This window comes from Dasypus novemcinctus, chromosome 7 (genome assembly GCF_030445035.2).
Source record: "Dasypus novemcinctus isolate mDasNov1 chromosome 7, mDasNov1.1.hap2, whole genome shotgun sequence".
Taxonomy (NCBI): Eukaryota; Metazoa; Chordata; class Mammalia; order Cingulata; family Dasypodidae; genus Dasypus; species Dasypus novemcinctus.
In genome coordinates, this window is record NC_080679.1 from 12,359,201 (window position 1) to 12,373,399 (window position 14,199).

The 14,199-nt window shown below is 41.3% G+C and overlaps 1 protein-coding gene across 4 annotated transcripts in view; it reads right to left on the reverse strand.

Annotated features, from left to right (window-relative positions):
* ARMC9 (armadillo repeat containing 9) overlaps positions 1 to 14,199 on the reverse strand; it is a 142,982-nt gene that overhangs the window by 40,645 nt on the left and 88,138 nt on the right. For all 4 annotated transcript variants that reach the window (XM_058299898.2, XM_058299899.2, XM_058299897.2 and 1 more), the window contains one exon: positions 12,512 to 12,570. In XM_058299898.2, the coding sequence (XP_058155881.1) occupies positions 12,512 to 12,570 (59 nt within the window). The remainder of the gene's footprint in view (positions 1 to 12,511; positions 12,571 to 14,199) is intronic.

Consider the following 14,199-nt stretch of genomic DNA (forward strand, 5'->3'; position numbering starts at 1 on the left):
GTCACAGGGCAGTGCACACATGGCAGCCTCTCCTGGCCTCTGCCATCGCTTCTGGGTTCCACTGATCTTCTGCTTCTCATGGTTTTCTAGCTACCTGTCTGAATTTCATTCTGCTGATAAAGGACTTTGGTAATAGGACTAAGACCCATACCTGAACTGAAATAAAAGCATGGGTTCACACCCACAGGACTGGATGAAGTTAAATAAAAAGTTTTTCTGGGGCACACAGCTCCAAACCATTATACCTCCACAGTGAAGCTTTTCTTGACCAATCGATTTAAAACCGCAACCCAGTTCCCCACCACACGTTCCCAACTCCCTTACCTGTTTCATGTTCACTCATCACACGTGGCCCCTCCCCAAGATGGCCCCCAGGGACTCCTGCCTCCTGGTATTCAATGCTTTGTGCAGTCCCTCCCACACTGCAGCAAGGATGGGTCTGTGAGACCGATAGAATGAAGCAGAAGTGATGTGTGTTACTTCCTAGATTAGGTTATAAATGACACTTGGCTTCCATCTTGCTCACCTTCTCTCTCCAGTCACTCACTCTGGGAGAAGCCAACTGCCGTGTTGTGAGCAGCTCTATGGAGAAGCCCATGTGGCGAGGAAATGAGGCCTCTCGCCAGCAGCTACAGGAGCGAGTCGTCTTGGAAGTGGATCCTCCAGCTCCATCAAGCTTTCAGGTGGCAGTAGACTGACTGGCAGCTTGCTGCAACCTCATGGGCGACCCTGAGTCAGAGCCCCCCACTAAGCTGCTCCCAGATCTCCTACTCAGACACTGTGTGAGAGAGTAAATGTTTGTTGATTTAAGTCATTCAGTTTTGGGGTAATTTGTTATGCAGCAATAGATAAATACAAGCCTGTGTAAGTTCTGTATTTTTATTGTCTTCCTTGCTCTCTTTCCTCCACAAAAATGAAAGAGCCATGAAGGCAGGGATTTTTGTCTGTTCTGCTTCACTGACCTGTCTCAGGTGCCTAGAACAGGGCCAGGAGGATAGTAAGTGCTCAATACACACTAGTGGAATGAATGGACACAATGAGTAAAAAGCAAAGAGAAATGGAATGTTACTAAAGATGAAGGCTTATATTAACGAAATAGAAAACAAAAAAAGAATAGAAGAAAGATTAAATATACCCAACAGTTGGTTCTTTGAAACGATTAACAAAAGAGGTATCCTTTTGCACGTAATCAGGGAAAAGGATACATAAGGTTAGAAATGAGAAAAGAGACAAACCACAGGTATGGGAAGTTTAAAGGATTATAAAAATACCACATATAACTCTATGGCTTAAAAAAGAGAAAGAGAAAAGAAAAAAGGAAGAAAAATTAGAGGAAATGGATGATTTCCTAGCAAAATATTTAACAGTCCAATTGATCCAATCCACCAATTACCACTGATGGTACTGGAAAGACCCACTACTGAAAAAGGCATCAGGGTTAGATGACTCATTGTGATGTTCTAACTCCACCGTAAAACACACACACACACACACACCTAATTCTGATCCCTAGGAAAAGATGAAAAACTCCCTTATTTATTTTATGGAGTCAGGATAAATTTTAATACCAATACAAAAACAAAACTGTAGACAAATGGTTCCCAAAGTGTGGTGTGAGGAACCCTGAAGGTTTCCGAGACCCTTACATCGGGGGTGGGGGGAGGTCCATGAAGTCTAAACTATTTTGATAATACTTATTATATATTACATGCAATATATATATTTGTCATAATTTATAAAACAGAAAATAATGTATTAAACATTAAAATTATTTTAATAATAATACTTGCCTTTTTGCTCCCATTCTCTTACAAGTATACTGAGGAGTTTTCTAGAAGTTGTATGATGTGATATCATCACTCTGATGGTTAATAAAATGTCTGCTTGGGTTTTCTTGTGTTTCTTAGAAATTTCTAAGGCAACAGTTTTAGGGAATAAATGCGTACATTTTCAGTGTTTAACTCAGTTTGTTCTCAGAATTTCTGCTGCCCTCTTACTAGCTACCTTTGGTTATATTTGTTATAGTTGATGTAACCTCATTATATCCCAGTAAATTGTTTTTTGAAATCCTCAAGTTTTACTTGCTTCTTTGTGGAAACAAAACTAGAAGTAAGTACAGTCAGTGTTTTATTTTGCAATAGTATTTTTATAGTTTTTCAAAAACTTTCTCCCATGTTAAAAAAATTTTATTGTCTAAAAAGTTAATAATAACTCATTGTAAAATAAAAGAAAATGCTCTTATAATATCTTTTTCTTATACATTTAAGAATGGATCACTGCTCTACAAAAGAGAGATTAGAGGTCTCATTTTCTCAACCCATAGCAGTATTGTCTATATGGAAAGACGCTGAAAAGGATGAAACTGACAGAAAGTTCTCTCACCCATGGAAGGGAGGAATACTATTCTAAAGAACCTGAATGAAGCTGCAAATTAAAACCAAAGATATGGGAAGTGGATGTGGCTCAAGTGATTAAGCTCCTGACTACCATTAGGGAGGGCCTGGGTTTGGTTTTCAGTGCCTCCTGGAGAAGACAAGCAAAACAGTGAGCTGGTGTAATGAGGCACAGCAAGCTGACACAACAAGATGACACAACATAGAGACACAAAGAGGAAAGACCATGAGAGACACAACAAACCAGGGAGGTGAGGTGGCTCAAGTGATTGAGTGCCTCTTTCCCACATGGGAGATCTCAGGTTTGGTTCCCGCTGCCTCCTAAAGAGCAGACGAGCAATATAGAGAGCACACAACAAAAGGGCACAGAAAGCAGGCAGCAAGTGAGAACAACAGGAGGGGGCGGGGAATAGATAAATAAAATAAATCTTTAAAACCAAAAAAACCCAAAGATATGACAAGAGCTACCTTTTTTTTCAGTTTTATAGATGTCAATAATTCACTTTACCATGTCTTCTGCAACAGAATCTTTGAATAGTGTTATATGTCAGTTAATTTGAGGTGTAATTGTGAGACCAATCATTCAGAATGATTTAAAGGAAAAGGCTTTGGGATGTTTTAAACATAGATGTGATGAGTTGTTTAAAAGTCAAAAATTGAAAATTTGTTTGAACTTTACAAACTGGAAACTCAAAAGCCATTAAAGTTGGGTGATGGGTATATGAGAAGACTCTGTACTATTAATATGTTTTCTGTAAATCTGAAATTATTCCCTCCCCCTGACAAAATCTGAAAAAAATAAAATAAAAGAACAAAGCTACTGAAGAACCTTCCAGGGTAAGTGATCATATTATTTGGCTGGAGAAACACACAAAAGCCTAGGACAGCTGACACTGCTGAATGCCTGCTGGAGGGAGAGTTAATGAAAGAAATCATAGCAGGGCCACTTTCTAAAGATACAGTAGCTGGTCAAATTAGAGTTTTAGCTGCAAACGTGAAGGCTGAATTAATACCTTGACTGCAGGACAAGCCTGAACTTGATATTTTGCTTCTATTTGTCTAATATCAGCAGTAACTACTCACCAAAGATCATTTAGGCGAATGCGTGACAACAAAACACAAGCATGCTGGCTGAAATATTCAAAGTGGGAATGTCTTTACTGACTTTCATGTTTTATCGAAACTACTGTAGTGACATTTGCACTAATGGTGCAAATCCCTGGTGCCTCAGCACAAATCAAAGCAGTTACTGTAGTCTTTACTGTTACCACATAGAGTGATAGACAGTGGATGGGTGAGGAGGGGGGAGACAGAAAAACAGACAGAACGAGCTTCATTTAAGAATGTCTTTGATGAAGCATCAGAAATTACTAGTTTTTATTAAATCCAGACCCTTGAGGCCTGCCTTTTTAAGATTTTGTGTAAGAAAAAGGTAAGTACAAATAAAGCACTTCTGCTATATACCAAATTATGTTGGCTATCTTGAGGGAAAACACTTGTGAGATTATTTGAGTTGCAAGCTAAGCTAGCCACTTTTCACAAGGAACACCATTTTTATTTGAAAGGATGACTGAGAGACAAATTATCATTACTCAGACCCAGATATTTGTCAGACACTTTCTCAAAAATTAATGAAGCAAGCCTGTCACTAAAAAGGAAGACAACAGACAGTAGTGCTGTCAATAATAAAATCTGAGCTTTTTAAGAGTGAGAATTTTGAAAAATTTTGAAAATCTGCTCTTGTGAGCTTGATAGCATCCCAATACCTAAAGACAGTGATGAGATCAGTGGTGATTGTGTGTGTGTTATACTATATAATGAAATGTGTTAACATTTGGAAGAACTGCAAAAGTTAGTAAACCAATATTTTCAAAATGACCTGTGCATAATACCAAAAACATGCATGGGTAAAAGAGCTTTTGAAAATGAAAAATAGTGAGAATTGTGAGGTAAGAACAAACATGTCAAAATCAACTTTTTCAGAACTCTGGGAATTAACCAAAAGCTTGCTATAATCTGAGGAACATTTATTCAAATCAATTGGCTGGTTTTCATTAAGATCAGAGAATACTGCAGCGTTTTAAACTGGCCCTATTCCTATCCCCCTCTTCCCACCTCCACACTAGCTTTGGAACCAACAGCAATCACAGTGAAAACCAGCAGGCTTAAAGTCACTGGAGGGAAGAGAGCAGGTCTGGGGTTATCAAGCCTAGAGAAGTGTCGTTATTTGCTTACTGGGCAATTCCCTGGAAACCCTCACTAACAGGGCTGGCTTTAGTTGACCTAAGAGCTTGCTCAGGTGAAATAAAGCCTTTTCCTGGGGGGCATTTGTCAACAACATACTCAAACAAGCAATGAGTCAAAGAAGAAATCACAAAGGAAATTAGAAAACACTTTGAGATGAATGAAAGCGAAAATACAACTTACCAAAACGTATGAGATTCAGCAAAAGCAGTGCTCAGAGGGAAATTTACAGCTGTAAAAATGCCTACATTTAAAAAGAAGAGCTCATATAACTAACTTCACACCTGAAGGAACAAGAAAAAGAAGAGCAAATTAAACCCAAAGCTAGCAGAAGGAAGGAAAAACAAAGATTAGAACAGAGGTAAACAAAATAGAGAAAAGAAAAACAAGAGAGAAATGAACAAAACCAAAGTTGGTTCTTTAAAAAGGTCAACAAAATTGACAAACTTTTAGCTAGATTGACCAAGAAAAAAAAGAGACAAGACTCAAATTACTAAAATAAGGAACAAAAGGTGGGTCATCATTATCAAGCTTACAGAAATAAAAAGGGTTATAAGGGAATACTAAGAACAACTATATGCCAACAAATTAGATTAATTTAGATGTTATGGACAAATTCCTAGAGAGACACAAATCACTGAAACTGACTCAAGAAGAAATAGAAAATCTGGATAGACCTAATAAGAGATTAAATTAGTAATCAAAAAACTACCCACAAAAAGTCTAAATCCAGATGACTTCACTGGGGAATGTTACCAAACATTCAAAAAAGAATTAATACCACTCCTTTACAAACTCTTCCAAAAAGAAAAAAGGAGGGAATTCTTCCCAATTCATATTAATAGGCTAGTATTATCACCCTGGCCTACATCAACACCAGACAAAGGCATCACAAGAGAAATCAAAATACAGACTGCTACTCCTCCTCATGAATAGAGACACAAAAGTCTCAACAAATACTAGCAAACCAAACACAGTATCAAAGGATTGTGCATCATGATGAAGTGGGGTTTATCCCATGAGCACAAAGGTAGTTCAATATATGAAAATCAGTGTAATATGTCACTTTAATAGAATGAAGGAAAAAACCCACAGGATCAACTCAATTGATGCAAAAAAAAGCACTCAACAAAACCCAACACTATTTCATAAAAACACTCAACCAACTAGGAATAGAAATAAACTCCCTCAACCTGAGAATGAGCAACCACAAACAACACAGTGCCAACATTATACTAAATGGTGAAAGGCCGAATAACTTACCCCCTAAGACCAGGAACAAGACAAGGATGCCTGCGCTCACCATTTCTATTCAACACTGAACTGGAGCAGTCTTGCCAGGGCAATTAGGCAAGAAAAAGGAATAAAAGGCTTCCAGACTGGAAAGGAAGAAGTAAAACTATCTCTATTGACAGATTATATGATCTTGTATGTAGAAAATCCCAAGAAATATGCCAAAAACCCCAAAAAACAAAACACCTCTGAGAATTAATGAGTTTGGTAAACTTGCAAAATATAAGATCAGCACACAAAAACTACTGTATTTCTACATGCTTACTATGAAAAATCAAAAAACGAAATTAACTGGATTTTAATGAACAGAATAAAAAGGACTTGTTAATTTGAGTTCTGATTCCACATTGCAACTACCCTATCACTTGACCAGGGTTCAAGATGTATCAAAGAATAGCTCTAACTATCTGAAAAGTCTGTTAAAATACCCCAACCCTTTCCAACCATATAAATGTGTGAGGCTAGATTTGCTTTATAGTCTTCCATCAAAACACATTGCAACAGATAAAACACAGAGATGGATTTGAGAATCCAATTATCTTCTTCTAATCTAGACTTTAAAAAGATTTGCAAAAATCTACTTTAAAAAAAAAAAAGAGTTTATTATTCTAAGTTCAATCCAATGGTTTGTTGGTTGATTTTTTTTAGAATGTACCAGGCACCCAACCATTGAGCCATACCATTTTAATGATTTTTGAAAATAATTCTTTTTCATAAAAACAGTTAATTTGTATTAAAAGTTTATTAATGTCATTTAAAAAGTAATTAATAAATAACTATTTTAACATCTTATCAGTTTTAGGTCCTAGTTGGGTAAATATTGATAGCTACAATACATATAAACAAAAGCTCTTTGGGGTCCTCAATAATCTTTGAGGGTAAAGATTCTTAGATGAGAAATTCACTTTACATAAAAATTACTTTTCTTTTAAAATATTTAATAATTAATGTTTAAATGTAAAAATAAAAATCTTAGAAGAAAATTTAGGAGATTACAGGTACAATTTAGGGGAAATCTTCATCAGGGCAGAAAATCCAGAAGCTATAAAAGAAAAGCCAGTATATTTATCTTTTTAAAACCAAATACCCAAGAAGCATAAAAAATTCTCAAACTCACTAGTTGTCAGGGAAATGCAAATTAAAATAACAGTGAGATAGCTCTTTATCACCATTAGATTGGCCAAAAATAAAAAGGGCAATAACATTTATTGCTGGTGATGATGCAGGGAAACCAAAATCATTACAGCCTCTTTGAAAAGCTATCTGGAGAAATCCATCACAATTAAAAATCTAAACGCTTTGACCCAGCAATTAGGTGGAATGCACCGCATATAAATCAAAGCACCAGTAAGTGAAGATACATTTACAAAGATGTTTCCTAAAGCACAGTTTGAAGTAGCAAAAATCTGGAAAACTGTGTATCCATGGCATTAAAAAGAATCAATTTGCTATACTGGCTGACTTAGAAAGATTTCCAAAAAGTATTAACAAGAGACAAAAGCAACATAATGTGTGTGTATGTGTGTGTATGTTTATACCTATGTCTTATGTAACCCATTTTGTCAAATACTGACAAAGGCATATATGAATATATGTATATATATGTGTGTACTCTGTGTATCTTATAAAATTCTGTGACAATGAAGAAAAGTATGAACATTAAGACACATACCAGTTGTTAACACGGGTTTCTGGGTAGGGGTGGATGTGGGTAAGGGGAGAGGTAAAGCATAAGGATTGTGCCTGTGTTATGGCTCTTTCGCTCTCCTAACCACAGCCTCCTCTGCATCAGTCTATTCCAGTTACTTTTCATCCTGGGTTAGACAAAGTTCTGCTTCCTGTATACTCTTATTACTCTGAATTTCTGCAGCACTTTTCCATGCAACCCAACTCCTTCACTTACTTTCTCGATGTGACAACTTGGCAAGTGACCTATGTTCTCAGTTTCCTCATTTATGAAACAGGAAATAAAAGAGCACTTATCACAGGTCTCTGTGGAGATGAGATGCATGAACACGCGCAAGGTGCACAGGAAGGCACCCGGCACGTGGGGACGCTACCTGGACGTGAGCTACTATTAGCATGGGCAGTATTTCACTCATCTAGATGTGCAACTCTGGGAGTGACTGAAACCATGGGCACTCTTTTGGATTTCTTTTGCAACCCTTCCCCATTATTTTCTAGAATAATGCTATTTCAAGGCACTCAAATAGTTTTTTGATAAACAAATGAATGACTCCTATATTTGAGTTATTTGTACAGAATGAAATTGTTGAGCATGTGACAGTCACTTGCAAGGCAAGCAGCAAGTAAATGTTCATGGTTGACCTAACCTGGCACCTGTTTTGTCTTAACATTTGTCTTCTAGAATAGTACAGGAAGGCCTTTTGTCTCTATTTACAAAGCCACTTATGAGCTGGACACAGGGAGCCGTGCCTTAATAAGTGAAAGGAAATGCCAAGCCATTGCGGTGAGAACAGTGACTAGGGGCTCCTGAGCCTTGGGATTTACCACTGGCCCCTTCTGAAATGTATCACATATGTTTAATATAAAAGTAAACTGTACTGGTATATTTTTTCCCAAGCACTGGCTGAGATGCCTTTGAAGCCTTCAACAGCAGTTCCTACCTGTCCATTCTGCTGCGGGTGCTGGCCCACCTAACTAGTGGTAGTTTTCTTCCTCTGGAGGTTTAAGTGAGCCTGCGCCTGAGCCTGAGCCTGTAAGGAGCAATTTAAAAACAATGACACGCCTGTCCTTCAAAGGCCCACCTCTCTCCTGCCCGAGACGTGCACCTTTCCCTTCTCCCACGTCTCTCCCAGCAGCATTTTTACATGCTGTTTTTAACATGTCTCCCCCATCTTCAAGGGGACAAATAAAAACGAAAACTTCCTCAAGCAACCAGCCTACCTCTCTTTTCTTCCTCATAGCCAAGTTTGTGGAAAGAGTAGAACCTACTTATCAGCTTCATTTTTTCACTTTCCACTTGCTCCCCGACCCGCCCCAGTTTGGCTTCTGCCCCATCAGTCAACAAAAACACTCAGTGTTTGACCTCCCCACCGCAGAGTCCAGCGAACCCTTCCTGCTTCTCAGCTCCCTGTGGGAGCCAGCAGGCCCTGTGGCTCCAGGCCTCTCCCCGTTTCCCCACACTTCCTTGTCTCTAGTCCCTCCTTGTGGCGTTAGGAAAAGGTGCATCTTCCACATCTCTTGGCAAATACATAAGTACACATGTGGGAAACAGATGTGGCTCAATCAATTGGGCTCCCATCTACCATATAGGAAGTCCAGGGTTCGATGCCCAGGGCCTCCCGGTGACGGCAAGCTGGCCCATGTGGTGAGCTGGCCCATGCGGCAAGCTGGCCCACATGTAGTGCTGCCCCACACAGGAGGGTCACCTTGCATGGGAATGCCACCCAGCATGGGAAATCCACCCTGCGCAGGAGTGCCAGCCTATGCTGAGAGCTGGCACAGCAAGATGATGCAACAAGAGGCAAAGAGGAGAGAAAATGAAAAGACACAGCAGAACAAGGAGTTGAGGTGATGCACCAGAAGGGCCCAGGATCAGTTCCCAGAGCCGTCTAAAGAATACAAGCAGACATACACACGGCGAATGGACCCAGAGAGCAGACAACAGGGGAAATGGGGGGGGAGCAGGGAGGGGAGAAATAAACAAAATAAATCTTAAAAAAAAAAAGTGCGCATGTAATTCATAGGGACATGTGTCTTGTTTCTTCCTGAAATAAAATCCTACTGTTGACACTACTTTGCAACTTCCTTTTTCCATCTGACATTCTATCCTAGACAGCCTATGAGGCAGGGGACATGTTTCTAACTCTATCCTTAAAACTTTCGAGTTTGGTCTATAAATGAATGCATACATTTATATACAATATACACATAACCAAATGAGCTTTAAGACATCAGAGCAAGTAGTCAATGATTTTAGAAATGAGAGAGGACAACTGGGTTCTGCATCTGGGGTTTCTCCTGGGCATGTGCAGGGGACAGGACCAGTGGCTGAAGCTGCTCGATGAAGGCCAAGCGAGCACAATTTACCCTGGTCTCCAGCCCACCCAACACAGCCATTTTATCTGCACAGTCACCAATCGGCTAACTTAAAATAGTGGTTTCATTATCTCCAATTAGGATCTAAATATTAAAATTTACAAATAATAACATTTCACCTTGCTAAGCAAGATGAAGGATGACTCTAAGACTGAGAAAACTGCTGTCTCCTTGACATGTGACAGTCATAGTCCAATATCAGTAATTCTGCTCGACTGAGTTTTGGAAATATTTCTTTAGTCTAAGGGCCTGTACTTCCCCCTGCCGCCCCCCTCCCATTTTAAAAGAAAATGATGAAAGTCTGGCCTGCCCTGTGGAAGTTCAGTCAAGTACACAGGCTCACTGTGCCCCAAGAGCAGCCCTCGCCAATATCTGCAGGTACTGGGAGGATCCTTAGGGAAGCAAAACTCCGGATTTGCTGACCTGAGTTTGTTACAAATGACAGCTCCTTTCCTTATAGTTCCCCTAGTTGACTTCCTCTAGGATTCTTCTATAAAGTCTACCTATTACAATAAGTATCCTCAAAGTTTAAAGCCTCTTAAAACAAAAATTTGCGCAGAGTACTAAAAAGACAAGAAAATTAAAGGAAAACCTCTATATTTGTTCATTTCCCCTGGGAAATTTCCACATGTGGAATTTCTGAACCAGAACAGCAGGACCAAGGGAATTTTTCCTTACAATATAAAAACAAAGGGATGACGTAGGAAGGGAAAAAAAATCGATCTAGGGAGGTACTTTCAGACACAATGATAAAAAATTACTGGAATTAGCAAATTAAAGTATAAACTAACATATAATTTAACATAGATGAAGAGTTAGTGTTTTACTGCTGTCAAGAGAAGACTGGCTGAGTTGGTGAACTAGGTTCTATCCCAGGGGTTGGCAAATGGCCCACGGGCCAAATCCATCTGCTGCCTGTTTTTGCTTGGCTGTGAGCTAAGAGTGATTCTTTAATGGTTTAATGATTTTTTAATGGTTGGAAAAAAAATACCAAACGAAGAATATTTAGCGACACATGAAAATTATAAGAAATTCAATTTTTAGTGTCCCTAAGTTTTATTGGCACACAATCATGCTCATTTATTGACTTATCATACTGTCTATGGCTGCTTTGTGCTGCCGAGTAGAGTAGTAGAAACGGCGATCATGAGGCCCGCAAAGCTGAAAGTATTTATTTGCTCCTGAAAAAGCCTGCTGACCTCTGTTTTAACCCAAATTCTACTGCCACCAACTTTCGTTGTGGCTTCGGCTGGGCTCCTCCCCTCTCGGGATCCACCTTGAAATGGGGGGGCCTGGAAGAGAGGATGTGTCAAGAACAAGAACCAAGACTCAGGTCAAACACGGCTCTAGTCAGGCAGGGCAGGAGGCAGCAAGGTCACCTACTGGTGCCACCTGCTGCCCATGAAGAAAATGGCAGCCAAGGGGGCTGCCTGCGGCGGCACAGCCACTTCACAGACCCCTGGGGGGGGGGACTCCTGAGGAACTATCTCCCCCAGTTGATGACAGCCAGCAAATGAAATTCTGGCTGTCACATTTTTTAACTGATAGACCACAGTACCAAATAAAAATACATCTTCCAACAGTCACTTTGGGGAGTAAAGGCTACCCCAAAATAGAATGCATCTTCCAGCCTTCACTTCTGGAGTCACTGCTCCCCCAAAACCGAAGGAATGCAAATCGTGTAAATAGCACAGAGAGCCAGCGAGGACGAGTGTGTCCCCTGCAGGCCTCTGAAGGGAAAGCAAGGAAAAGCCTCGCCACCTGAAAATCTGTGTTCCACCTGTCACCAAACAAGTGGATTTTTCACAGCTGAGAAAATCCAAGTCAAAAGAACACAAATACCATAAGAAAGCGTTTGGTTCTGGCAGCTGTGACCCAAGCCCGGCCTCTTCACCTTGGAGATTCTCACCATAAGCCTCTGTGCCCAACGTTTCCATCCACAAGGACGAGAAGGGTGGCTCACCGAGGGGTCACGCCCCTTCAAAGCAGGACGCTCATGTTGAAGAATTATCTTTCAACTCCCCACGAAATCCAAATGACAGCAGGCTGCTGTCTGTGCTGGTGAGTTGCGAACCCACTCTGGGTGTGGCAGCCCTCAAACATGGCCACCAACGATTCCTCCCTTCCCTGAACCCTTCTTTGCTGCTCCTTCCATCACGGGGAGAGTCTCTTCCCGTCCCAGTCTGGGCTGCCTTCTGAGTCGCGTGGACCAGGACTCAGTAGAAGCGATGTTTGGAGACTTCTGAGCCCAGAAGAGGCCTGGAAGCTTTCGCTCCTTCCCCGTGAAGCCTGGTCACCAATCGAAGAGGGCAGCTCAGCGGCTGAACGCACCCACGTGGGCTCCACACAAGACAGGCAGGAGACCCACCTGCTGAGCTCTAGCCACCCCACAGAACTGTGAGGACGAACGCAGCAGGAATGAAACCTCCATTGCTGGACTAACTTTTCAAGGCTAGGAGGAGACTCAGAATAGTTTGGTGGGAGTTTTCTATGCAGTGTCACAAGAGCCTCCTACTTACCTCGTCATCTTCATCTTCTTCGTCGTCATCAGATTCAAGAAGCCCATCTGGTGACTCTTCTAAAGAGAAACAAAATCAACAGATAACTAAGAAAGCAGTGGGAGCCTGGGTCACCAAAATCCTTTAGTGACTGCAGAGTCAAACAAATACCCTAATGAGAGATAAGTTACATGAAACTAATATTCTTTTTTTTTTTAATCTTTTATTATTTTTTAATTACATTATGAAAAATATGAGGTCCCATTCAACCCCACCGCCCCCGCCCCCCACTCCCCCCACAGCAACACTCTCTCCCATCATCATGACACATCCATTGCACCTGGTAAGTTCATCTCTGAGCATCACTGCACCCCATAGTCAATGGTCCACATCATAGCCCAGACTCTCTCACGTTCCATCCAGTGGGCCCTGGGGGGATCTATAATGTCCCGTAATTGTCCGTGAAGCACTATCCAGGACAACTCCACGTCCCGAAAACGCCTCCACATCTCATCTCTTCCTCCCGTTCCCCACACCCAGCAGCCACCATGGCTACCGTTCCCACACCCATTCCACATTTTCTCTGTGGACATAGGATTGGTTGTGTCCATTGCACATCTATGTCAAGTGAGGGCTTAGATTCCATATGGGTACTGGATGCACTCCTCCCGCTTCCAGTTGTAGACACTCTAGGTTCCATGTTGTGGTGGTTGACCTTCTTCAACTCCATGTTAGCTGAGTGGAGTAAGTCCAATAAATCAAAGTGTAGGAGCTGAAGTCTGTTGAGGCTCTGGGCCTGGGTGTCATATTATCAGTCCAGAGATTCAAATCCCCTACATATATCTTAAACCCAGCACCGACTATAATTCCAATAAAGTAGCATGCAAGTCTTGTGAAAAGAGATCCCCTCTGAGTCCAATTCCATCACGCAGAAACACCAGCTCCAAAGAAGGGCTATCTGTCATGGCAGTGAACCCCTTCTGCCATGACCATAGAACCCGTGGGTCTCTTTATCCCTCAAAAGAACCAATACCTGGGGTTGTATCTACCTTATCTGTCTCTTAGACTCTGTTCAGTTGTACATAGGGGTATTCCTTCTGACAACCTCCAGACTCTTTTTTAGAGACTCACAGCCTTATAATCTCATTTCTCCTTTCCATTTCCCCCTTACATTAGGTCAAACAGCTTCCCGAAGTCATGTCATTATATGTAGACAGGTATATTCTGCTGTTCCGCATTGAATCTTTAATTCAAGGTCATTTTCTAGTTGCTTCTTCAGCTGGTATGTGGTAGTGATCCCTCGGTGCCAGGGAGGCTCATCCCCGGGTGTCATGTCCCACGCTGGGGGGAATGCATCGCATTTACACGCTGAGTTTGGCTGTGAGAGTGGCCACATTTGAGTAACATGCAGGCTGTCAGGAGGAAACCCCCAGGCACAGTGCTACTCTAGGCCTTGTTCTTATTGCAGGTGTATAGGCTCAAAAGTGTAACCATTAGTATCACGAGCCCACTGTTGGGCCCTCCTTCCTTCCTGGTTCTTGCCGTTGCACCTGGAGGATTGCTGCTGCTCTCCCAGGGCCCACAACAGTGACCCCCCGGCCAGGAGCCCAGTACCCCCCCAGCTGTTGTTTTTGTTTCCACTATGAGTATATATAGACATTACCATATACCCTGGGCATATGCCCTGTATAACTCCCTGTCAACCATAT